The sequence below is a fragment of the Dicentrarchus labrax genome, unplaced genomic scaffold (genome assembly GCF_905237075.1).
Source record: "Dicentrarchus labrax unplaced genomic scaffold, dlabrax2021, whole genome shotgun sequence".
In the NCBI taxonomy this organism is placed as follows: domain Eukaryota; kingdom Metazoa; phylum Chordata; class Actinopteri; family Moronidae; genus Dicentrarchus; species Dicentrarchus labrax.
In genome coordinates this window covers 17,122,526-17,145,832 of record NW_026136714.1, presented here as the reverse complement: position 1 = coordinate 17,145,832, position 23,307 = coordinate 17,122,526, and the positions used below count along the sequence as shown (strand labels likewise).

Here is a 23,307-nt window from a genome sequence, read left to right as displayed (position 1 = left end):
AGTTACCACCACTAGAGGGAGACATACTACGTAAAATATAGTTAGCAAATATAAAAGATTCAATTGTTGCAGTGCCCAATGTATGAAGAGAAACGTTGCTTAATAATAATTGAATGACACATTATTATTTGTTAGCCAGAACTATCAAAGGCATGTGCTTATTATGTGTTTATTGTAGTAGATATATAATTATTTAGCTAATCACTTGTTTCACAGTGTTTAAAGAATATATTGATATTTAGAGATCTTGTACAGGAATATAGTAAGTAAAAAAAGTAAATAAAAGACAGTTCTCATAAGTTTAAGACACACAAGTGTCCTTTATTATAACAAGAAACATTTTTACAGATTGAAAATGAAAAAGGGAAATACATTTCTTGCAAATTATAACTTTATAAGAGCAAAGAAACATATTGCAGATATTACAATTTTACTACAACCTAATATTTTTTTTAAATTATAACATTTTGCAAACTATACGAGGGAGCGTCTCACAAAGCATTGAAGTGGACACAACTGAGAACTTAGCCAACAGTTTTTTACCAAAATGTAACAAAAAAATTATAATATGCACAAATGGTTGCCTCACTTGATTTTTATGTGTTACAGAACAGTAAATAAATATGAATTTATAAAACCTCAATATTTATGTATTTTCCCTTTTTATGAGAAAAAAGTCTCCTAACAATATATTGTATCTATTTGTATATAGTTCAAATTTATTTATGCATAAGGGACAGTAAAATACAAAATATATATTCTGTTCTGTTTGACATTTTAGAGGCTGTTGACTGGTGCGAGACCTATCAAAATTGCATGCTTAAGACATCAGATTTCTTAAACAAAATCTTGCTTACAAGGGAAATGCATAACATATTTACAAAAGGAAAAACACAGCCATAGGCTCAAACTAATAGGAGGGAGAGGGGAAATGAAGTTTCCTTTTCCCTCTGGACAACAACATACACTGTGGCCAACGGGCCAGTTCTCCAACACCACAGGACTAACAGATACTCAAGCCTGTCTTAACTGCCAATCTCCAAGATGGCTGTATACTGTACAACATATCACATCTCCACCACATCTCTACATACATATGAAGGCAATCAAATCTAGAGGCACAACATAATGTTGTTCAATTGATTCAAGACATGTACACAACTCTAGAGAGTGTAACTAATGATCTTTTAAAAGGGGGGAAATTGTGGAAAACGGCTCTGTTAACATTCGCAACTTGTTTATCACCGACTGACTAAGAATATTTCCCACACTTACAACAAACTGAAATAACACTGAAACTTAAAATGTGCTCTATAAAATGCCCCTTAATCACAAGTTTATTTATAAACAAGATTATACAAAAGAAAAAAACAAAATATAAACAAAGGTTGAGAAATCATATGAAAAAAAGGCAAATACTAGAAGTCCTTAAGGAAATAAATACCCAGTGTGTATGCTGAGGCTTCACTGCAGAAAAGAAATACTAAAGGAAAAGAGTCTCTCTAAAGGACTTTCTCGGTCCTGCATATGACCCAGCACCATGGATCCCCGAAATTTCTGTAAGCAGGCAATGCGTATAAATAAGGCATTAATAAATAAAAAGAATGAATGAAACACAGGAGTTGCTGTTAGTATAAAAGCGTATAAAATGTCCTACTAAATCATGTTTACAGCTTTGCCCTTTTTCAATTTTTTTTTCACAAAGAGTGCCTTTTTTTATAAAAAAATATACAGCAGCTCATCTGGGCATAAAGATACAAGCTTTTTATTTGAACTGTTCAGGTATATGTCCAATCTGCGACTGCATGCTTGTCGGTGGACTTGAAATGCCCTCTGACCAGTCGGACATGTTGGAATGAGGAGATGAACTTGACCACTGATCGGGGGAGCCAGGGGAGGGGGTCAGAAAGGGGTGGTCAGGCACCTGGACCTGATGGTTTGGGGTGTTGTCCATGGGGCCTGAATAGCTATGCTGGGAGGGTGGGGTGAGGAACTGAGTGCTGGGCATTGACTGGTTGATGGAGGAGGTCATAATCTGGGTCTCTTGCGGCAGGATGGTGTGGATGGGCATGCTGGAGCTGCCTGTGCCCTGCTGGAGCTCCGGGGAACTGAGCTCCCCGCTGATGAAGTTCTGGCTGTTGGTTGTGTTTGAGTTCTGGTGCTGCAGCTGGATGCTCTGTTGTTGTTGTTGTTGTTGTTGTTGCTGCTGCTGCTGCTGCTGCTGTTGGAGCTGCTGCAGGTTCTGTATCTGCTGCATCTGCTGAGCTTGCTGCTGCATGATGTGGGGCTGTGGACCCAGTCTGGTGCTCTGGATCCCCTGGTAGTTCATCATCTGAGATAGGCTGGTGGTGGGGTGGCCGTTGTGAAGGGAGGCCATCATCCCGTGCTGCCCTCCCTGATGCAGACCTCCCTGACCACCAGGAGTTCCTCTCATGGGGTTGAACTGGCCCGGCTGGCTCATGCTGCCGTGCATCCTGGACAGCCAATCGCACTGGCCGTTTATTGCACTCTGGCCACCAGAGCCAGATACAGGCAGATGGGTCAGTCGGGGAGGCAATGGGTCAAACTGCATTCGAGCCAGCTCCTGCTTGTTGGGCATCACCATGTGGTTAACAGCCAAGTGTGGGTCGGACATACCCTGCAGATGGTTCAGGGATACAGATGGTGACTGCTGGAAAGGTGAGGTCATCATGGGCGGCGAGGCCACATCGGACACATAACCGTGTGGAGACTCTAAGGAATCGACTGGTGACAAAACGGCTGAGCTGTCCAGGAGGTTCCCGGACTTCCCGTCCTGCGAATTCTTCTTCTTCACCTTCATGTCTTTGCCCTCCTTGCAGCCGATGCCCTTGGCGCTGGGCTTGCGTGCCTTTTTGCCCTGGCCTTGACCTTGAGGCTGAGGCTGCTTCATGCCACCCAGGTAGCCGTTGGGCGAACAGAGAGGGGGTGACAACGTGGTGCTGAGTGACCCCCCATGCATGTGAGGACTCCGTACCAGGTTGTACTCATCCATCAGGCGCACAATGTCGTGATGCATCCTCTCCTGCGCAATGTCTCTAGGTAGCCGGTCCATGTGATCAGTTATTTCTCTGTTGGCGAAGTGATCCAGTAAGACCTTGGCAGTCTCGTAGCTTCCTTCCCTGGCAGCCAAGAATAGAGGGGTTTCCTCCTGAGGCAGACAGAAAAGAGATAACACGTTAAGACGAGCTCCAGGTTTCGGAAAGATGTTCCATTCTTGCTTTACGGAACTAAGAGGAGGACGAGAGTTTTGTTTTTACCTTGTTGTTTTGCATGTCCTTGTTGGCACCGTTCTTGAGAAGCACAATGGCAGCCTCCACGTTATTTACTGCTGCAGCCCAATGCAGAGCTGATTTACCTGAAGAGACAAAAACAGGGTGATTAGATCTAAAGTGCTCTTTTGATGCAATTGAGGCTGTACGTTGGACTTCACTAAATTAAAATGATTTTTGGACTCATAAGACCCATAAAACAGAGAATCTTTACCGAAATCATCAATTGCATTGACATCAGCATGACAGTTAATGAGTTCCTCCACCATGCCTTCCACTGCCAGCCTGGCAGCCAAGATAAGGGGTGTAGTGCCATCATGCATGCGACTATCCAAGTCTGTGGCGCGGTTCCTTATCAGAATCTACAGAGACATACAATAGGTTACTCTTTCTGAGCTAAACACGATTCAATAGTCATAATCAAAATTTCATACTTCAAAGGCTGACTCAGATATTTTAATAAATGCACAAATTACCCTGTGAGTAAGTAATTCTAACCTCCAGTAACTCTGGTCTGCAATAGTGTAGAGATTGTTTGACAGCTTTTAGGGCTGCAACTAACGACTGAATGTGAATTCACCAATTTATTGTTTAGTTCAGAAAATGTCAGAAAATAGTAAAAATCTTTTTAATTTCTTAGTTCAAGGTGGTATCATTAAATGTTTTGTCGGACTAACAATCTTAAACAATGTTCAATTATCAGAAACATAAAACAAAGAAAAGCAGCAAATCCTCACATTTGAGAAGCAGCTGATGTTTGGCATTTTTGCTTGATAAATTACTTAATTAAACTGTGATTGATTATGTGAATTGACTAATTCCTATTTTCAGCACTAATACTTTAACTATACCACCTAGGAAACACATTTGGTATATGAGAACCCACCTGGAACACCCCCTGGGCGTCAGCTGCCACAGCAGCATGCAGTGGCGTCCTGCCCATGTTGTCCTGGATGTTGGCGTCAGCGCTGGCCTCCAGCAGGCGTTTGGCGGCGTCAGAACGAGCGTAGCGGGCAGCCAGGTGAAGTGCGGTTTCACCTGTACGGTCAGTCTGGTTGTGAAGGTTAGCGCCCTGGTAGATGAAATCGTTGATCACGTTGGCAGAGGCATCCTCCTCTTCCTCGCTGTTGCCCGTTTCTAAACCTCCCCCGCTGCAGGATGCAATCATCAGCGGTGTGAATCCATCTGGACACAGAGTGGAGAAAGGAGACGTGTTTATGAAAAAAAAGGTAACTGCATGGTCAGCACAGCACAAGCCCGGTAACTGCTGCAAAAAAGTCAGGAGCCTGCACTTCAAAGCAGCAGGCGGATCAAAACAAAGCAACAAACAAATCGAATGTGGATTTGACACTTTTGCCTGGGTTGAATCATTACAGCTCTCTCCTTTCGATAATGGATTCTGATCAAGGCCCCGGCACAGGAGAAGCTTCAGAAGGAAAGTGAAGCTAGGGGGATAGAGGCCGGGGCTTGCTAAAGCTAGGCTGCTGCAAAAACGAAGCATTAATATCTAACTGTGAGAGGCAGCTCAGTCAGTCGACTTGAATGGGTTTTCTCCTCTTCAAAAGGATAGCGAGCCCCAGATCTCGCAGATTTGGTCGATTCAAGTGCATCGATCCGCGGCGGGGAAAAAAAGTGTCCTCTCAAGTTGTTAACCCTGGTACTTTGATTTTTCATAGCTTTTCTTCTGGGAATTTGGCACTTACTACAAAATTGGGTTTTTGCATTTGATGCCTTCATTGGTTTTTATAATGTGGAATAGAAAAAAACAGAGGCCCATTACTGGTCAAATGATTAATCTGATCAGGAATCAGTGTTTCCCCCCAGGCGCCTGGCTTCCAGCCGGCTGCTTTGAAGAAGATCCTTTACCCTGAGGACATGGGGCTTTAGCAACTCCTACATGCGCGATTGCACACACATACACACACACACACACACACACACACACACACACACACAGATACACAGACACACACACACACACACACACACAAACGCATACATGCACACACTAGAAAAGTGAAATGTTCACTTAGAAAAGGCATGAATCAATCCACACACACATACATTCATGCACACAGAACCACACGAAAGAGATATTTTACTCAGAAAATGTGTGAATCAAGTCTCACACACGCAGACATCCACTACTAGAAATGTTCTTTCAAAAAGCTAAGAGTCAATCTGTCAACCTTTATAGCTTGTGACACCTAAAGACAAATCACTGTCTTCTTGCAACCCCTTCTCTCATGGCTTTACTGTGCACTTAAGTTATGAGCAGTTCTACCAAAGCGTAATTTTTATTTTCCAAATTCATTCATTTTAAGTATTTTTAGAGATATGAAGATAGGAAACTATTCAGTACTTCACAAAAATAAATAAATAAATAAATAAATTAAAGGAAAGTCAGAAATAATAGAGCTAATTTTGTCACAAAGTCAATTTTGTCATTAAGTCACCAAAAACTGATTCCATACATCATTTCCATACAGTGGATTATTTTTTGTCCACATCCACTGATTCTGCCCACATACATCGGCTAAGAGCCCTCATGATTTCCTTAATAGTAAGAGAGTGGTCAGTCACCCACCTGGTCCCCGGACATTGACGTCCATGCAGTCATTCTCAATTTCACCCTGAGGGGGAGTGGGAGCAATGGATGGGATGCGCAGGTCAGCAGCGTCCAGGTGCTGCTGCGTCCACTGGCGGTGGTCTGTCTGGCCATCCACCTCCAGTATAGCCTGTTCGTCAAACTGCTAAAACAAAAACAGCAAGAGGTTAGGCGGCTGAAGTGAGCATGGATAAAATCAAATCCTAACAAAAACAGCATTTAAACTTGATTTTAAATAAATGATACAATTTTCAAAAACAGCCTTCAGAAAATTTTTAAATGCACGATAAAATCATTTTCAAATCTCTTATAGGCTATTTCAAAAGTGCAATCTTTAAAAGCTGCCTTGATATATGTAATATTCCTGTTTCCTTACCCTAAAGCGTTTGGCATCCGAAGCTTCATCTTCTTCCCAATCATTTTGGGTGTCATCCATGAGTGAAATGTCTGAGGTGTTTTTCAGTGGCCTGTGAAGATGCAGAAAACCCAGTAAAAATCCTCGTACTCTATTGCTTCCATCTCATCCGAATCACTCACCATTAATGGTGCAGCAATGCCGAAAAACAAAAGCATTGATTAATTCCATACCCCACCCCTTTGCCCCAACAAGTCAATTAATGCTCACCTAAACCTGCTATATCATTATCATTAATGATCCAGGCAAAACCCCCCTTCCCCAAATTTGACTGATCACCAGTTACACTCATTTTGTCCCTCAGAACTAGCTCTTCAACTGACCCGCAAAGAAACAGGTACACCGATGACACCGAGCGCCACTGGTGAATAGACGGAAACTTACTTTAATCCCACTGAATCCTCTCCGACAGGTTCACGTCTCTTCTTCTTGCTGGTCTCTGTGGTCTTGAAGCCATCGGGGAGCCAGAGGCGCCCATGCTCATGGCGGCGCTTTCGGGCAGCCACCATCCCCACGCCGAGGAAGGCCAGTATCCCTACGCCGCCCAGGACCAAGTAGATTGGGTAGAGTTCCTGTGAGGTTTGGGGGTCCACTCCGCCTGGTAGGAAAGGGGATAACATGGTCAAAATAGGCTGAGGAGCAAACGTGGACCGTCAGAAGATAGACCAGGACACCCAGGATCAGCCTGAGTGTTTCGAGCAGAGCTAGTCCGGCTCTGATTCGCCCAACGGTTCCCACTCCAAAAACACACCGCAACCGGCAGCGAACGCCAGGAACTGACTGACAATCCTCACCGCTTGTAAAGCTAGCTTCTACTATCTATTCAGTAATAATCAGAATTGCTAACCACTTTTCATCAAAAAAGGAAAAAAAGGGATGGGGCGTGATAAAAAAAAAAGAAAAAAAGGGAGAAAAAAAAAAAGAACACCACCACCTCCTCTCTCCCTTTTCAACCCAGGGTACCAAGAGACAACTTTACCATTTCTTCTTTAAGAGAAAAAAAGGAGGGGGATTAATGAACTTCAAATTACTGCACGCGCTTTAAGCTGTAAAGACGAAGGATTTATTAGGATTTTCAAGATAACAAAGACTCCCAACTTCTAGCACACTCCCGATCAATTTTTCCCCTTCTCTTTTTTTCCACTAACGATTTTGAAATGATAAACTCCCCCAACCTAAACCCTTAGAGATGCATTAAGTCCTGGTATTACATTCGGCGAGGTGAAGGTTGCAGCAGCCCCTCACACTGTGGGATGAAGTGCGTGTGCGTGCATGTGTGTGTGTGTGTGTGTGAGAGTGTGTTATCTGTGGACTTATATGTGTACATGTCTGTGAAAGGAGGAGAGACAGAGGTAGAGATAGAGTGTTATATTGTGTGAGTAGGGGGTTGGATGAGTTGATTTGCAGCAATTAACCATTTTGGAGCCTGAAGCCAGTGGATTTACACACTGAAGGAAGGATTGATTGTTTAGGCCATGAGATTCACAATTGCATTTGTTCACCGCTGCATAACAAATACACAATCAAAGAGTGCTAGGGTTAGGACCCGACCAGAGGGCGCTTTCAGTTTGACTGTGCGCAGAAGAGCACGTGTCGTATCCACTAGTGCATGAGTGTGCATGTTTGGACACTAAAGCGAGGCCTTCAAGGATCATATTAGTGGTTTTACCCTATTTACAACAAATCGCATTTATTTAACATCACAACTAATCATTATGCAAACCTTTCAGTTGTGGTTTAGATTCTTGGTTGTTTTTTCCAAACATTCCTGGCAGCTTTCCTCTCATGTGAAAGTCAATTACCAGACTCTTGGAAGTTATTTGAGTTGTGTAACTGTCACAGAGAACATCAAATCTGTATCAAAGTTACATCATTGTTGGGTGGTGATGCAGTCTAAAGAATGAGGCTGGCTTTTTTGTTGTTTTAATTAAGGGGCAGCTGTGACTCAGGAGGTACAGCGGTTCGTCCACTTATCAGAAGGTTGGCGGTTCAATCCCAAGATATCTGCACGTCGGCAGATATCTTGGAAAAGATATTAAACCCCAAATTGCTCCTGATGCTGTGCCGTCAGTGTGTGAGGGTGTGTGAATGGGAGTAGTTAATTTCTGATGAGCAGTTGGCACCTTGTATAGCAGCATCTGCCTTTAGTGTGTGAATGTGCGTGAATGGGTGAATGAGACATGTAGTGTAAAGCACTTTGTGTGGTCTGTGTAGTGTACAGTGTAAGTTTAGTCCATTTACCATTTAAAACAATTTCCTTAAACAGCTAAGAACTTTCAGCAAATATTACTCAAACGTAAGTAAAATTGCAATTGGTGGGGACTAGTTTGACTGGCGGATTAATACACATTTGGTGCTCTAGTGAGCAGCGGGATGCATTTTAATGTTCAGTAATTTAATGTTTGGATCTCTATGGCACAGAAGAATAAGATGTGCCAGGTTTTGAGTACACAGAGAGTACTTGTTCATACGATCAATTCATTCAATTCACAAGAGAAAAAAGACAAAATATCCCCAGACCTACTGTTTGAGTGTAAATTGATTTGAAAAGTCTGCACTCTATAACCACACAATAACATGACATCCCCTATAATAGATTACACAACTCTCAAGTCTCACAAATCTGCTATTGGATTTTAATACATAGAAGAAACCAATGGATGACTGGAATTGTAGAGAAAATACATGCAGGAGTTAAAACCTGGAGATCTCATGTAGAAAATGATAAGACTGAACAGTTTGTAACTTGCGGGCCGGAATAATGTGTATAGATATTTTCTCTGATTCATGCAAACTTGTATAAGATGTACTCACTAAAAACAGCTTCAATGGTATAGGGAACATCCAGTTTGCCACTGGAGGCCAAAGCCCCGAGGAAAGCTGCGGCATCATTGGTGCTCTGGAAACACTCAGTGGACTGCTGGAAGCACTGACGGTTGTCCACCTCCAAGTGCACCACTGAACTGTAGAGAGACGAGAGACCACATACAGACGCCATGTTGGATCAAAAGAAGTACGGTCCACGGTGAAACCTATTGTGTACACTGAATCCTTAAAATTGCACTATAGCTAAGGGGTGAAAAGGTTTTGAATATTCTTGCTCACCCTTTGATCTGCAAGTGATCCAGCTCCCTCCTCGTTCTCCTGCTCCCGTCTGCCTCATCATACAGGCTCCTCTTCACCACGTTCAGTACCTTGCCGGGAACCTCTGACCACGAATCCACTGAGCGCTTAACGTTGTACTTCTTCAGCTCGTGTTCGTTCCCGTAGTACGGGTAGACCATCATCTCGCCCTTGGCGTCCTTCCTGAATATCACGTTGGTGCGGAGGACGCGGCTCAACTCGCGCAGGAAGCCGAAGGAGTTGTTGAGGAGCTGCTCGGGGGTGATGTGAACCACCAGGACCAACTGGCCCACGGCGAGCTTCTCGGGCATGTTGTTGGCACAGTCCAAGCCGTCCCACTCGCACTCAGCATTGTTGCAGCCCTGGTCGCAGTGGCCGTCAGCGTAGTGGTCCTTGCAGTACTGGTCGTACAGAGGACTGAAGAAAAAAGGTTATGTTAGGGGTATGGTCATTTGGATGTGTACTTTATTATGTTATGTTGGGTATCTTGACCGCTTATACACTATGTTCTACCAAGCACTACTACATGAAGAAACACAAATAGAGACCTTAGAGAAGTCACAAATTAACAGAATTTCAATAGTGTCCTGCTCTCACAATACATATTACATTATTTAGGCTGAAAAAGAAGCAGGTCATGAAACATATTTCTTGTGTGTGTGTATATATAAACACTGTATGTATACACAATATAACTACAGGTATATAACGGGGTTTTTTTTCCTCGATTTTTTTCCTTCAGTTCTGCTTTCTATATCCCGCTTCATTCTATTTTATTGTTTTGTTCTATTGTAATTCAACATATTTGACCTATTTATACATTTACTGTCTGTAGCTTGAACGGGGACGCAACCCTGTATTTTATTATTAAAATAAAGCTGAGCCTTGAACATTGATTGTAAGCATTATAGTCAAAAGGTTCAGATATGTTATACCAAATACCTAAATTCTGGATCCTTCAAAGTAAGTAAAATTCTGGCCCGGGAAAATATAACCATGGTGCTTTAGATAAAAAATTAAAGTTTTCAGGACGTAAATATCCAAAAATGTTTCAGAAAATGTAATATTTTTTCATCTAAATTATAAGTGAGGTTTGTTTTTATCTGCTCTCTGGGACAAAATGCTGTTCTTAACATCAACTTATTTGAATCTTCTCAATTTTTATAGATACGAACACCACTTACTTGCACTGTCCTTCCAGATTTTGGCAGTCGAACCCGTCGTAGAGACATCCAGCATTGTCACACTGTGAATCACACTTTCCATCGTTGAAGTATCTCCAGCACTGCAGTGAGGCAGAGCAGTTTTTCCACGGGTCGTTGAAGTTGAGCGAGCAGTCACCGTTGTCCCAGCCGCACTCGTGGTTGTTACACAGCACATCGCAAAATTTGTTGTGCTTAGCCTCCTTGCACTGTGGGATACTGCAGGTGACCTCCACGTCCGACGGCGGCGGCAAGATGTCATGGCCGAACCCTCCCTGGAAGCTGTAATCCAGGATGTGGCACCGGAGACCGTTAAAGTTAGTGGGGCAGACGCAGTGGTAGAACGGTGCCTCAGAGGTGTATTCACATGTACCACCATTGTAGCACGGGTTTGAATTACAGGGGCTGTCTGTGGGATACTGGCACTCGGGCCCAGTGAAGGATGGGGTGCACAGACACTTGGGGGTCTTGTTGCCGGAGATGCAGGTACCTCCATTGCGGCAGTGGAGGCTGCCGCAGGCCTGGGCGTCATATTCACATGTGGAGCCGGTAAAGCCCTATAAGAAGAGGACAAAATGATTAAGAAAAAAACATCTGAATAAGGATTAAAATTTTATTTTAGCCTTACTTTAGTAATCCTTTGGAAAATGCATGTGATTTAAAGGTCCAGTGTGTCGGATTTAGTGGCATAAATGTGTGTGTGTGTGTGTGTGTGTGTGTGTGTGTGTGTGTGTGTGTGTGTGTGTGTGTGTGCGCAGGAGTGTGCAGGTACTCACAGGGGGACATTTGCAGATGAAGCCGTGTGGGGTGTTACTTGCGACAGCACAGGTGCCTCCATTGCGACACGGTTTTCCTTTACATCCATCAAACACTGTGTCACAGCGTTGACCTACACAGTCAGACACAAAAAACAGAATCACATTATATAATTGTTGCAAAAATATCCTCACATTTTCCACTATGTGTTCAATTTAGGGTGACAACTTATTATTTTTATTGTTGATCAATCTGTTGTGTGATGTGCCTGTTTCCTAAAGTTGTTTCGTCTGACCAACAGTTTAAAACCCAAAGAACCATTACAACTACTATCACATAAGACAAAGAAAACATCTGGAACAAGAGAATGTTGGCAATTTTAAAATTGATACATTTTCTGTAAATCCTAATTGATCAATTGACTAATTTAACTGTACAGTTCAATATCACATAGGCCCATAAAAACAATATTTCATGAAAAACAAAGTACTTTTTTTTTTTTAAATGGACAAAACCTTAAAAAATAAATAAACAAAAACTGTAAAGCCACAGTAGGGTTACATAGACTCAGCTCTTGTTGAGTAGGGAATCACATGTGAAAACTGAAAATCTAAACAGCAGCCACACACATAATCAAACTTCTCCCTCATTCTCTGAGCTGCGTCACAATGAAAGGCCCCCCTGACCAACTGTTTACCTGTGTATCCGGTGCGACACTCGCAGCGGTAGTTGTTGGTGAGCTGAATGCAGCTGTGCGTTCCCCGCGGGTCACAGGGGTTGGACAGACACTCGTTGACATCTCCCTCGCAGCGCTCCCCTACATATCCCGCAGGGCAGGTGCAGTGGTAGCCTCCGACTCGATCCACACACTTCCCTTTGTTGAAACACTTGGGCTCTTTGGTGACTGGGTCGGTAAACGGGTTGCAGTCGTCGATGTTGATCTCACAGTGCACGCCTGAGGGAGGTATGGCAGGGGGAGAGGGATAAGTAATGTGAGCTTTAGATACAGAATAGTTTCTGCAGGATTCAATCTGATCTGTAGTGTTCAATGCATTACAGGATCTCCTTTGTGATAATGTGACATAATCTACTTTAGTGGTAGAATCATTCTCTCTAAATCTACCTCATCTGCTCTTGCCTCAGTAAGTGATTGCTACATTTCCCTCAATTACATTTAACATGGAGACCTTACCATTACCTTATAGCATGAAGCGCTATTTATTATATTGCCAGAAGTTAAAGACAAAAAATTGAGTCCAGATATGAAATACTGAAATACCAACAGCAACATAAAAAAAATCAAAAACAAACAAAAGTATTATAATAAGAAACTTCAAAAATCAAATAAAAAACTACATGATAAAAAATCTGGTAAATCTGAAATAAAAAAATAAAAAAGTAACTTTATTTCAAAGCCTTTGACATTTTTTTGTGTCTTGATCAAAATACCTCCGACAACATGTTGTTTTTTTTGGGATACGCCCAACTCTGCTGGCACTTTGGGCTGACCTACAACACACATTCCCTTCATGTCTGAGAGAAAAATCAATGGCATATTTGACAAGCAGAGGAAGGGATGGAGGGAAGACGTGAGGAGGAGTTTTCAGACATGCCCTGGCTGCTGTTAAGCCCTAATTAATGAAGCGTGGAGACAAGGAGGAGAGGATGGAGAGGCAGAGTGGTGTGGAGGAGTGTGCGTGGGGTCTGCTGACCTTGGGTTCCCCGGGGACAGGAGCATTTGTAGGTATTGATCAGGTCAATGCAGGTGCCCCCGTTCTGGCACGGATGGGAGGAACATTCATTGATCTCGTCAGAGCAGTTGGTCCCTGTGTATCCTGGCATGCACTGAGAGGGAGAAGGAACAAGAGAGAGAAGAAGAAGAAGCCAAGAAAGAGGAGAGGCAGAGGGTGAAGAGAGGGAGAAGAGAGGGAGAAGAGAATCAATGTCTGACATGAAACAAAGATGGTTTTTGTTTACCTGGCTGTTTTTCTGGACTCTATCCTGCCAAGGCCGGCAGATCCTTTATTCCAGGGGAGATTAACATAACCAATCTGTTTGTCTTCTATTTATAAACAGGCCTCTTCATTAGGACTGCACCATGTTGTTTCAGCTTGACATTTAAAAACGAGGTTTGATGAAGTTAGATAATGTAATAAGACTTTTGAAATACCAAGTAGCGTGGCATTTAAGGCTCAATTTGCAATTAAAATCAACATTAAATTAAAAGAAACGCAAAATTATGTTTAATTTAATCAATATAATCTAAAATAGCAACTAACTGTATACAAATCTTTAAAATGCACTGAGTTTAAACAGGTTGCAATTTTATTTAGACCTGACGGACTCTGATATGTATACCATAAAAAAAAGGATTGTAATGACATGATTTTTTAAATTCACATTTCAATTCCATGTTACAGTAGTTTTCTTCCGTGCTGTTACCTTGCAGGTGTATCCTCCTAAAAAGTCAGTACAGGTCGCTCCGTTTTGGCATGGGTTTGGGGTGCATTCGTCCACCTGCTCCTCACAGTAACTTCCAGTATATCCGACCTGGCAGTGGCAGTAGTGAACATTTCCTGCATCCAGACACTGACCCGAGTTACGGCACAGATGGGCAACATCGACTCCTACGCAGAGAGGACGAGACAGTGGGCTTTAGTGTTTTCTTTTTTTTTTAAATTTAAGTTGACCAAGAGAGGTTTGCCGAGCCTACATACATTTTCACCAACAAATACTTAATATATGATATATGAAGAACACCTGTACACATATTAGCGTAAGTCACACACACACATAAAGGAACACAAAGGCTTTTTAAACCTAGGTAACTATCTTACCTCTCTGTTTGGCCGCCACCTCACAGGAGACACTCGGGACGTCACAATAAAGTCCTGTCCAGCCAGTCTCGCACTCGCAGCTGTAGGTGGTTCCCCTCTGCCAGCAAGTTCCCCCGTTCTTACAGGGTGACGAGTCGCACCAACGCACCAAGTTCTGAAAGGTGCAAACACACAGCATCAACCTTAATTCATTAATCAATTTACATATGCCTGTACGCCTTGATTTGGTCATTTGCTGGGTTGCTAGGTTAAAACCGAGCTGAACTTGGTTCAAAGGTTTTGGTATTACAGTGTTAAGCAGGGCGTAACTACACAATGAAATATACAGAAGGAATCAAAGGCTATAGAAACACATACAGTAAATAAAACCACTCTACGCCCCCCTACCTGACAGTTGAGTCCGGTGTACCCTTGTGGACAGGTACACTTGTAGGTGCCGTAGCTGTCCTGGCAGGTGCCGCCATTTAGACAGGGTTTGGAGTCACACTCGTTAATGTCATGCTGGCAGTAGCTCCCAGTGAAGCCCGGCGGGCATAAACATGTGAAGGTGTTGATTCCATCCATACAGGTGCCGCCATTGAAGCAGGAGCTGCAGAGAAAAAAAAAGATAAGAATATGTTGTATGAAATTTATCAAGATAAAGGAGGAGAGTAAATCAATAAAACTCATATTAGCTGAACTGCAGGCAAATTCACATCTGATCCGTCAACAACAATAACCTAGTTCTTTTTTCCAGACACCAGTCTTGGCATCTTAACAATCAACTCAGTTACACTTACAAGGCACAGGCTACTTAACCTACGTTTATGGGGACAGCTACAATATAAGAGATGTTGAGATCAGCTGGTGTACGTCAATACTCCACCAGAGGGGGCAGTGGTGGACAAGAAAATGGAGTCTACATTAACAAGTGAACCTGTTGATCTGAACAGATGTCCTTATTCACCAACCTGTGTAAATACGCCCACTGGCCATCTCTGTCTTATGTCATACGACAAAAGCTGCGGGTGTTGAATATGATACTCTGAGCTCTTGATACTTTGTGATACTAATATGACACTTTGTGGTCTGTGAACTCTGTACCTCTCAGTGCAGTCGGGGGTGTTATTTTCACAGTGGATTCCACTGAAGCCAGGCGGGCAGGTACAGGTGTAGCTGTTGACACAGTCGGTGCAGTTGGCTCCGTTCTTACACGGGTTGCTCTCACACTCGTTGATGTCCTCCTCGCACTTTGTGCCCCTAAAGCCGGGCAGGCAGGTACACAGGAAGCCGTGCACCTCATCCTTACAGAGGCCTCCGTTGCTGCAGGGGTCTGTGGGAGCAGGGAGATAAAGAAATTCGACTTAGCTTGTGGCTTTTTGGTTTGTCTACAGTATATTAATTAAGCAAAATAGGCTGAGAGAGAGAGAGACCGGAGAACGTACTGGGCTTGCAGTCATCGATGTTGGTTTCACAGTTGCGTCCAGTGAAGCCCGGTTTGCAGCCACAGCGGTAACTGCCCAAAGTGTTCTGGCAGGTCGCTCCATTGCGGCAGGGATTCTTCACACACTCTTTGATGTCTACCTCACATGTTTGGCCTTGGAGGGGTGGGAAGAGGAAGATAAAGTAAATTTCACCTCCTCTTTGAATGCGGGCACAAAACAACTACATATGGGTAACAGGATAAGAGGAGATGAGAGACAAGGAGTGAGAATAAGTATGTAATGTCCAAATTCTAACCCATATAAATACATAAAGAAAAGTACAAATCTTCTGCACTGCAGTATAATTCAGTCAGGTGTCCAAGTAACCAAAAATAGAAAAGGGTGTACAGAATTTTTATTATTTAAATCTAACATTTAGAAACTGGAGCTTGGTACTCTGAAATGGGCTTTCCTCTATGGGGGTACGACCTTTCCGCTGACAATTACAAATATGCACACATTAATGTTTACCTTGCCATCCTTCAGGACAGACGCAGGAGAAGCTCTGATAGTCCTCCGACTCCTGACACACGCCTCCATGCTTGCACGGTTTGGAGCTGCAGGGCGCCATCAAGTTTTCACAGTTCTCTCCTGCAACAGATAAACACTTGTATATAAAACACACCTTTAATCAAAATAAATTACAAACTGTGTTTAACTTTTACTGGGTGATATCATGCAGGAGTCATGAACTTGGAGATAACCCAACCCAAATGGACACAGAATCATCTTTCAATCAGTGCTATCAGAAGATTTTAGCCAGGTTCTGTCAGTATCAGAGGCCTGCGGAGACATTTCCCTATCTGTTTCCACAACACATGGCTCTTACAGGAAGCCAGCTCCAGTTTCCGGCCATTGTGAAGCCATTTGCTGTTCTGTGAGACAGGAAGCAGGCAAACAGGAAATGTGTCAAGCAACCCGTTCCCACCCCGGTACAAGCAAGAGCCCTTTATTATTCAAAGTCTTGTGGATTTTTCCAAAAAGACGACTCAACAAATACAAGAAAATTTGCCCTTAGCCTTTCCATCATTATCTGCTTTGTCAAATAATAAGTGAGATGACTTGAAAATATTTTCCAGCTATCTTATCTTGGATGCTTGTGTATCACAGAGGAGCAGAGTGAGTCAGAGGTTTGGTGTTTTTGAGACCTGAGGAAGTCTTGTTGTTGAACTTTACTCAACAGCTATTTCATCCTCTGCACGTTTTTCCTCTTTGCCCAATAACTTAAAGTACACAGGCTGTGGAAATTGCCCCCCTCCCAGGAAGGAAATGCCAGAACACCAGGCATATCAAATATTTTCAATAATATTTCCATACCAGTGTAAGGCAGTATACAGTTGCACTTGTAGCCTGCGACGTCGTCAATGCACGTCCCCTGGTTGAGGCAAGGGTTGGAGGCACATTCATTGATGTTGGTCTGGCAGTTTGGGCCTGCGGTTAGAGCGGACAATGTATTACACACACTACAGTTTAAGTTGAAGGTCAACAGTCAAGTGGAGCGGAGGGAAGCATGGTTTGGAAGACAAACACACTCTATATGAGCCAAAACATCAATACACACTCATCCACACAAATACTGACCAGTGAAGCCCATGCGACAGGTGCAAACATATCCGCTGGTCATGTCCTTGCAGGTGCCTCCATTCATACATGGGTTGGATTCACACTCATTGTTGTTGATGTCACAGTTTTTACCACTCCAGCCGGAATCGCACAGGCATTTATAGCTGACGGGGAGAAAAGGTTGGAAAATCTCAGTGATAAATCTTTCACTGAGTCTGACACAGTTTTGTTACATAATTTGCTTCCCACAGACATTTTGCTATTATTTGTTTAAATCAACATTTTGCCACTTTTATACTATATTATTTGGACAAAGTTCCTCACCCATTGATCTTGTCTTCGCAGTGACCGTGGATGCAGGGGTTGCTGAGGCACTCGTTGACCTGGGAGAAGCAGGTGGCATCATGGTAGCCTTCCGGACACACGCAGGTGAAGCTGTTGATGCCATCGATACAGGTGCCACCATTGTGGCAGGGGTTGATGGCACATTCATCGATATTGATGTTACACATGGTACCTAAAAGAAAGGAGAGGATCTAAGTCTTCATATCTTAAAGCAATAGGGAAATACGCTTATTTGCTTTCTTGCCAAGAGTTCGACAAGAAAATTGAGAAGGCCTCGTGTCTGTGTACTAAATATGTAGCTGGAGACAGCAGCTGATTATCTTAGCTTAGCATAAAGATTGAATAAAGAATACATACTTTTTTTTAATCCACATAAAAATCTAAGTGTAAAAACAACAAGGCTTGTTTTTTTTATGGGGGATAGGACTATTTCTTGGCTGGATGCAGTGCCTTCCTGAAGTCCTGCCTTCATTGTGAGTTCATTGCTCCCACCAAAGAAATAGCCCTGAAACGAGTCAGGCTGTTTCCCCCTGTATCCAGTCTTTATGCTAAGGTAAGCTAACCACCTCCTGGCTGTAGCCTCATATTAGATGAAAGTACTAATCTTCTCATCTAACTCCCTGCAAGAAATTAATAAATGTGTACCCTAAAATGTCACTATTCCTTTAAATTATGTACACAAATTAAATACACCGCCAACTCACAGAGTAACAAACAAAGCCACCACACAATGAAGTCTATATCTCAGTGCGGTGAATGTATCAATTTCCAGAAACATGAGGGCTTTTAAGTCCCCCTTTGTCGGCCACTTGAAGCGTTGACGCCATTCAGCCTGGTGCCACGCATAACATAAAGGCAGCCCATTTAGCTTTAAAGCAGGGACCAGCTTCCAAGCTTTTAAAAGCTCAACTTTCAGGAATCTTTCAGGGAATCTTTTCTCCTGCTCAAATCCCAGGTGACTGTGTGTGTCCGTGTGTGTGTCCTCTCTTTGTATGCAAGGGCAGCTTGCGTGTCCTAACAGCAGCAGGTTGGGGACAGGGTGGAGCTGGAAAGTGACACCGGTCGAGCCTCAGAATAGTGTGCTCACTCGCTCGCCATCTGTCACCCTCCCCATCAAGACTCCTCCGTCCATACGTTCGATCCTCCAATCCTGCATTTTCAACACTAATTTTCTCTACTGGTCACCTGTGATAGCAGCCACGTTTAACCAGTCTTAAAATTGACTTTACAGTCGCAGAGAGCCTTTCTGCATCACTGAAGGTCTGCAGTGATTCAACATTTAGAGAAAAAGAGAGAACAGTGCTGGGGAGAAACTTCCCTATATCTTGGGAGAAAGCAATAAAATAGCTAACTTGGCTACAAAATATGCATATGCTTACACGTACTGTTTGAAGTACTTGTTGTCCGGCAATAATAAAACATTCATGCCAGTAATGATTGCCTTTTTGAGTTATCTCATCATTCAGAGCTCACTTGTGTTTGTATGTATGTAAGTTTCTTCTCTTTAATCTTAGTTTTGTAGGGAGATGGCAAATAAGTTGAGCTGAATCCTCTGAGCTGTCTGAGCAATAACATATAGAATGACTTAGAATAGAATGGCTCTCTGTGTACAGGTTGCTTACCTGTGTAGCCGGGTTTACAGGCACACTCATAGCCATTGATCTTGTCGATGCAGGTCCCATAGTCACAGGGATTGCTTTTGCAGTCATCAATGTTGATTTCACAGTTGATTCCTGTTAGAAAATAGTTTTCAGTAACCTGAATGTCAGAAAAAAAAATATGTTTGCATCTCTATTTGTACGTGTGCGCTTACCTGTGGTGCCCTTGGGGCAGCTGCAGATGTAGCCGTTCTCTCGGTCCTGGCAGGTGCCTCTGTTCCTGCACGGCTGGCTCAGACACTCGTTGATGTTGGTCTCGCACAGCCGGCCGGTGTATCCAGGGTTGCAGTGGCAGCTGAAGGAGGCCAGGCCATCGATGCAGGTACCGTAGTGGCACGGGTTCGAGGAACACTCGTTGATGTCTGTCTCACAGTGTCTTCCGGAGTAACCTGGAAAACCAGTTGTTTTCTTTTAAACTGATGTACTCATTTCTATTTTTAATAAATATTTTTATTCTGTTCTCTTTCTACAATTTCTACAATCTTTCCACTCCCTTTGGAGGGCTTTTAAAGTGTCTACTCTGTAATTTGAGCTTTTGTTAAAGCTTTTCAGCTTTTGTTAAGACTTGTATACCTTCAGTACACTCGCAGGTGTACTTGTTGGGTCCGTCTGTGCACTTGGCGCCATTTTTGCACGGCGTGCTGGCACACTCATCAATGTCTATCTGGCAATGGCTCCCAGTGAAGCCTGGAAAAACAACAAGAGGGTGTTACTGTGTGCATGTGGGCATGAAGGAGTTTGTGTGTGTGTGTGTGTGTGTGTGTGTGTGTGTGTGTGTGTGTGTGTGTACAGACATGGCTACTGTGTTCTCACCATTTCAAACCAGTCTCTCTCATAATCCTGAGCCCATACTAGACCTCTCAACCAATCAGAAATCTGCATGTTAATTAACAACTGTGCAACACTACAAACTCTCTTTTCCCTTTCACTTCTTTTCAGCACGACTCCAAAGGGAGAAGGGAGAGTAGGGGAACCAATTCGTTTAAAGCGGGGGGAGGGATGGAGGGAGGGAGGGAGGGAAAGAAATGAGGGAAGAATGAAAGTTGCGAGGCCTCCTGACCAAGGGGTGAGAGACAAAGGAGAGACTGTCTGCTCAACGCAACGCCAAACTGAGCCCGTTGCCTCCTTTGTCCCACAAAACTTTTCCATCACAATGCGCATTCTCCTGTCTTGCTTTCACCCCTTCACCGCTACCCCCTCCACTCCATGCCCGCTTCTGAGGAACCAGCTTGACCTTTGACCCTCCACTATTCAAACTCCTTGTCATTCAAAATCAACCAGCAGGCTTTCTCTGTTTTCCTGCAGTTATTCTCATCTCAGATATTTTCTTCTTGTCTCCCTCTCTGTCACATGATGGTACAGTCCAAGAAGTAGTGGGAAGTTGGCTGATGAAGAGATAAAGTTCCCCACCCCCACCCCGACACCCCTCCCAACCACACCACCGCAGGAACACACAGGTGGGGTTAAGCTAAAAAGAGTCAGTTGCAGCTAATCCGGCAAGGAAGTATTTGTGTGACTGGCGGCGAGTTGATTTCTCCCAGTGGACTTTGCTAGAACCATTCACTGTTTTCTGACTTGGCTGCAAGCAGATGCATAATGTGAGGTCAGGCTTTGACACAGTGGAGACACGCATACGTGTGTTAACAGTTACACACATGAACATATGGCTACATATTAATATAAACTGTGGTGAGAAAATATCAGGGGCTCAGAAAAATAAATATTTGCTACTGGCTACTAATGGCTTTAATTATATTATACTTTCAGGCTATTATAGCAACTTTAGGGTTGCAATGCTGTTAAATACTGATTAATGAACTATTACCAATGTTGCCACTTTTAATAAAATACTGTTAATAAAGGGTTTATAAGTCATAACTGATGACTTATTCATTGTAAATAAAAAATCTCTATATAATAACAGATCAGTTATAAGATTTTAGATGAACTGGGTTGTGAATTTTGGTCCAAATCCTCCTGCAGCCCTTTTCCAAAAGCGCTTGTATGAGTACATACATATTTTAATATGTACAGTTAAAAGCTGTTAGTTACAACTTATAAACTTGTATTTTGTCATTAATTAATTCTTTTCAGTGTGTTTTTATTGACTTAGATCAGCAGCAGCTGCAATAGGTGAGCTTTGGACTCGCCATGAAGAATGCAGCCTGAGACAGCATTAGATTTTGGGACTACACGGCCAGCATGGCCATAGAAATGAAATGCTAACCATACATAAACTACTGAACCAACAATAAACAAAACAATATATAAGAAGAAACGTCAATAATCAAAAAAAATGGAAGACCAGCTGTTTGCAAACGAGAGGAGAAAACAATACTATTCTCTTCTGTAAGCAAAGCTGCCAGTTTCCAGCAGTGGGAAAGCAGTCGGAACAAATCTCAGCGGTTTAAACTGAGAGTTTTGAGATGTGATGCAAAAGTTAAGTTTCTTCACAGCTCAGTTACAGTGCCCCACAATGCACTCCTGACTGAAATCAAAGAGGCTAGAGACCTCTACGAAAGAATTTCTCACCCAGATACACACATATGCATATACGCACAAAAGGTGAAGCAGAAATGCAAGCATGCACAGGAGCGCGCACACACACACACACACACACACACACACATACACACATCATGCACCTCAGTAGCCAAAGAGGGATTTATCCCCAGACTGCTGGAATCAGACATTTCAATGGCTCTCAGTGGGGTTTCCATGGCTATTCCATGTACAGAAATAATAAGAGGGGACCCTCGCCTCAGGCCTGGCTTGCAACGGGGACAAATTTACATCTCAAGCAGGGCGGTTAAGACCCCCTTCCCCTTCTTTACCCCTCCCTTCCTGCTTCAGCATAACGGTCTGTGCGTCTCAGCCCCCCCACCCCCCAATACCAAACCCTCCAAAATAAAAAAAAAACCCTCTCTCACTGTCACACACAGAGTTTTCTTAGGCGTTAAGCTCTTGTGTTCACTCTTGTGCCCCCTCTCTATTAATTCTAAAGCTTCCTTGTTGGGGTGTCTCTCTCTCTTTCTTTCTTTCTTTCCATCTCTCCTTCTTCCTTTCTTTTTTCTCTCAACAGGAGGAATCCTGCTTCTCCCAGGCCGCCTTTGATCCACCCGACTCAGAACTTCGCTATTTTCCTCCCCGAAAAGAAAGAAAACTGGAAAAAAATCACTTCCACCTCAATGATCCCGCTGAAAGAATGCAAAACAAAAAAACACATTCCTTCACTTTCTTCTTTTCACTTTTTTTTCTACCCAAGATTCAATAGTTGCATTCCTTCCTTCCTGAACAAAACATCAATACCTCTTGTCCAAATAGTGTAACTCCAATGGTATTTCTGGGGAAAAAAAGACTGCAGCAAAACAACTAGCTACCCTCAAAATAGACCGAACCACTACCTCACTTGCCACCACAACACAGAAAATGTCATTTTATGGAGCATAGTAGTAGCTCTGCCTGCTATTGTTGTTGTACCGCAATTTTGTGCTCACTCATCAGACTTTGTAAGAGGGATGAGAAACTTGTTCAAAAAGTTCAAACTTTCCCTCAAGCCTCTCCCTATAGATTTTTTACCCCTCTCCTCCTCAACTGCTGTGTTCGTTCTGGGCTACCCGGGCTTGTGTAAGCCTGCCTCAGGGCTGGGATTAGTGCCCGTCCAGAAAGGTGTTTGTGTGTGTGTTTGTGTTTGAGTGAAACAGAGATAGTGAGCGAGGTACAGAGAGGGAGAGAGATCGACCTCTTTGCCCCCCCGGCCCCATGCCTCCTCCCCCTCCCTTCCTTCCTCTCCTCCTCTGCAGCAGTACAGCAGCCTCACCTGTGGGGCACTGGCAGTGGAAGGTGTTGATCTTGTCGATACACTTGCCGCTGTTCAGACAGGGGCTGCTGGCGCACTCGTCCGTATCGATCTCGCAGAACTCCCCCTTGTAACCTGGCCAATTAGCAAGGGAGGACCAGGAGGGAGATGGATTGGTTAGAGAGAGACACATTGAGAAACCTTTTTACACTGCTGTTATATACTGCTGTAGCACATTTAAATCATAC

At 43.3% G+C, this 23,307-nt stretch overlaps 1 protein-coding gene across 2 annotated transcripts in view; it reads right to left on the bottom strand.

The window, feature by feature from the left end:
* Window positions 1-296: 296 nt before the first annotated feature.
* LOC127376136 (neurogenic locus notch homolog protein 1) overlaps window positions 297-23,307 on the bottom strand; it is a 40,434-nt gene continuing 17,423 nt past the window's right edge. The window contains exons 9-34 of one of the 2 annotated variants that reach the window (XM_051422745.1): window positions 23,081-23,194; window positions 19,834-19,947; window positions 19,416-19,649; window positions 19,225-19,335; window positions 17,582-17,774; window positions 17,276-17,421; window positions 17,012-17,125; window positions 16,166-16,285; window positions 15,656-15,808; window positions 15,315-15,543; window positions 14,619-14,820; window positions 14,232-14,385; window positions 13,837-14,021; window positions 13,107-13,239; window positions 12,092-12,349; window positions 11,415-11,527; window positions 10,621-11,195; window positions 9,419-9,853; window positions 9,128-9,276; window positions 6,698-6,911; window positions 6,275-6,365; window positions 5,878-6,043; window positions 4,177-4,475; window positions 3,505-3,652; window positions 3,279-3,376; window positions 297-3,169 (exon numbers count right to left, since the gene is read on the bottom strand). In XM_051422745.1, coding sequence (XP_051278705.1) covers window positions 1,766-3,169; window positions 3,279-3,376; window positions 3,505-3,652; window positions 4,177-4,475; window positions 5,878-6,043; window positions 6,275-6,365; window positions 6,698-6,911; window positions 9,128-9,276; window positions 9,419-9,853; window positions 10,621-11,195; window positions 11,415-11,527; window positions 12,092-12,349; window positions 13,107-13,239; window positions 13,837-14,021; window positions 14,232-14,385; window positions 14,619-14,820; window positions 15,315-15,543; window positions 15,656-15,808; window positions 16,166-16,285; window positions 17,012-17,125; window positions 17,276-17,421; window positions 17,582-17,774; window positions 19,225-19,335; window positions 19,416-19,649; window positions 19,834-19,947; window positions 23,081-23,194 — 6,152 coding nt within the window. In that variant the 3' untranslated portion in view covers window positions 297-1,765. The remainder of the gene's footprint in view (window positions 3,170-3,278; window positions 3,377-3,504; window positions 3,653-4,176; window positions 4,476-5,877; window positions 6,044-6,274; window positions 6,366-6,697; window positions 6,912-9,127; window positions 9,277-9,418; window positions 9,854-10,620; window positions 11,196-11,414; window positions 11,528-12,091; window positions 12,350-13,106; window positions 13,240-13,836; window positions 14,022-14,231; window positions 14,386-14,618; window positions 14,821-15,314; window positions 15,544-15,655; window positions 15,809-16,165; window positions 16,286-17,011; window positions 17,126-17,275; window positions 17,422-17,581; window positions 17,775-19,224; window positions 19,336-19,415; window positions 19,650-19,833; window positions 19,948-23,080; window positions 23,195-23,307) is intronic. The other variant, XM_051422746.1, reaches the window with a different exon arrangement.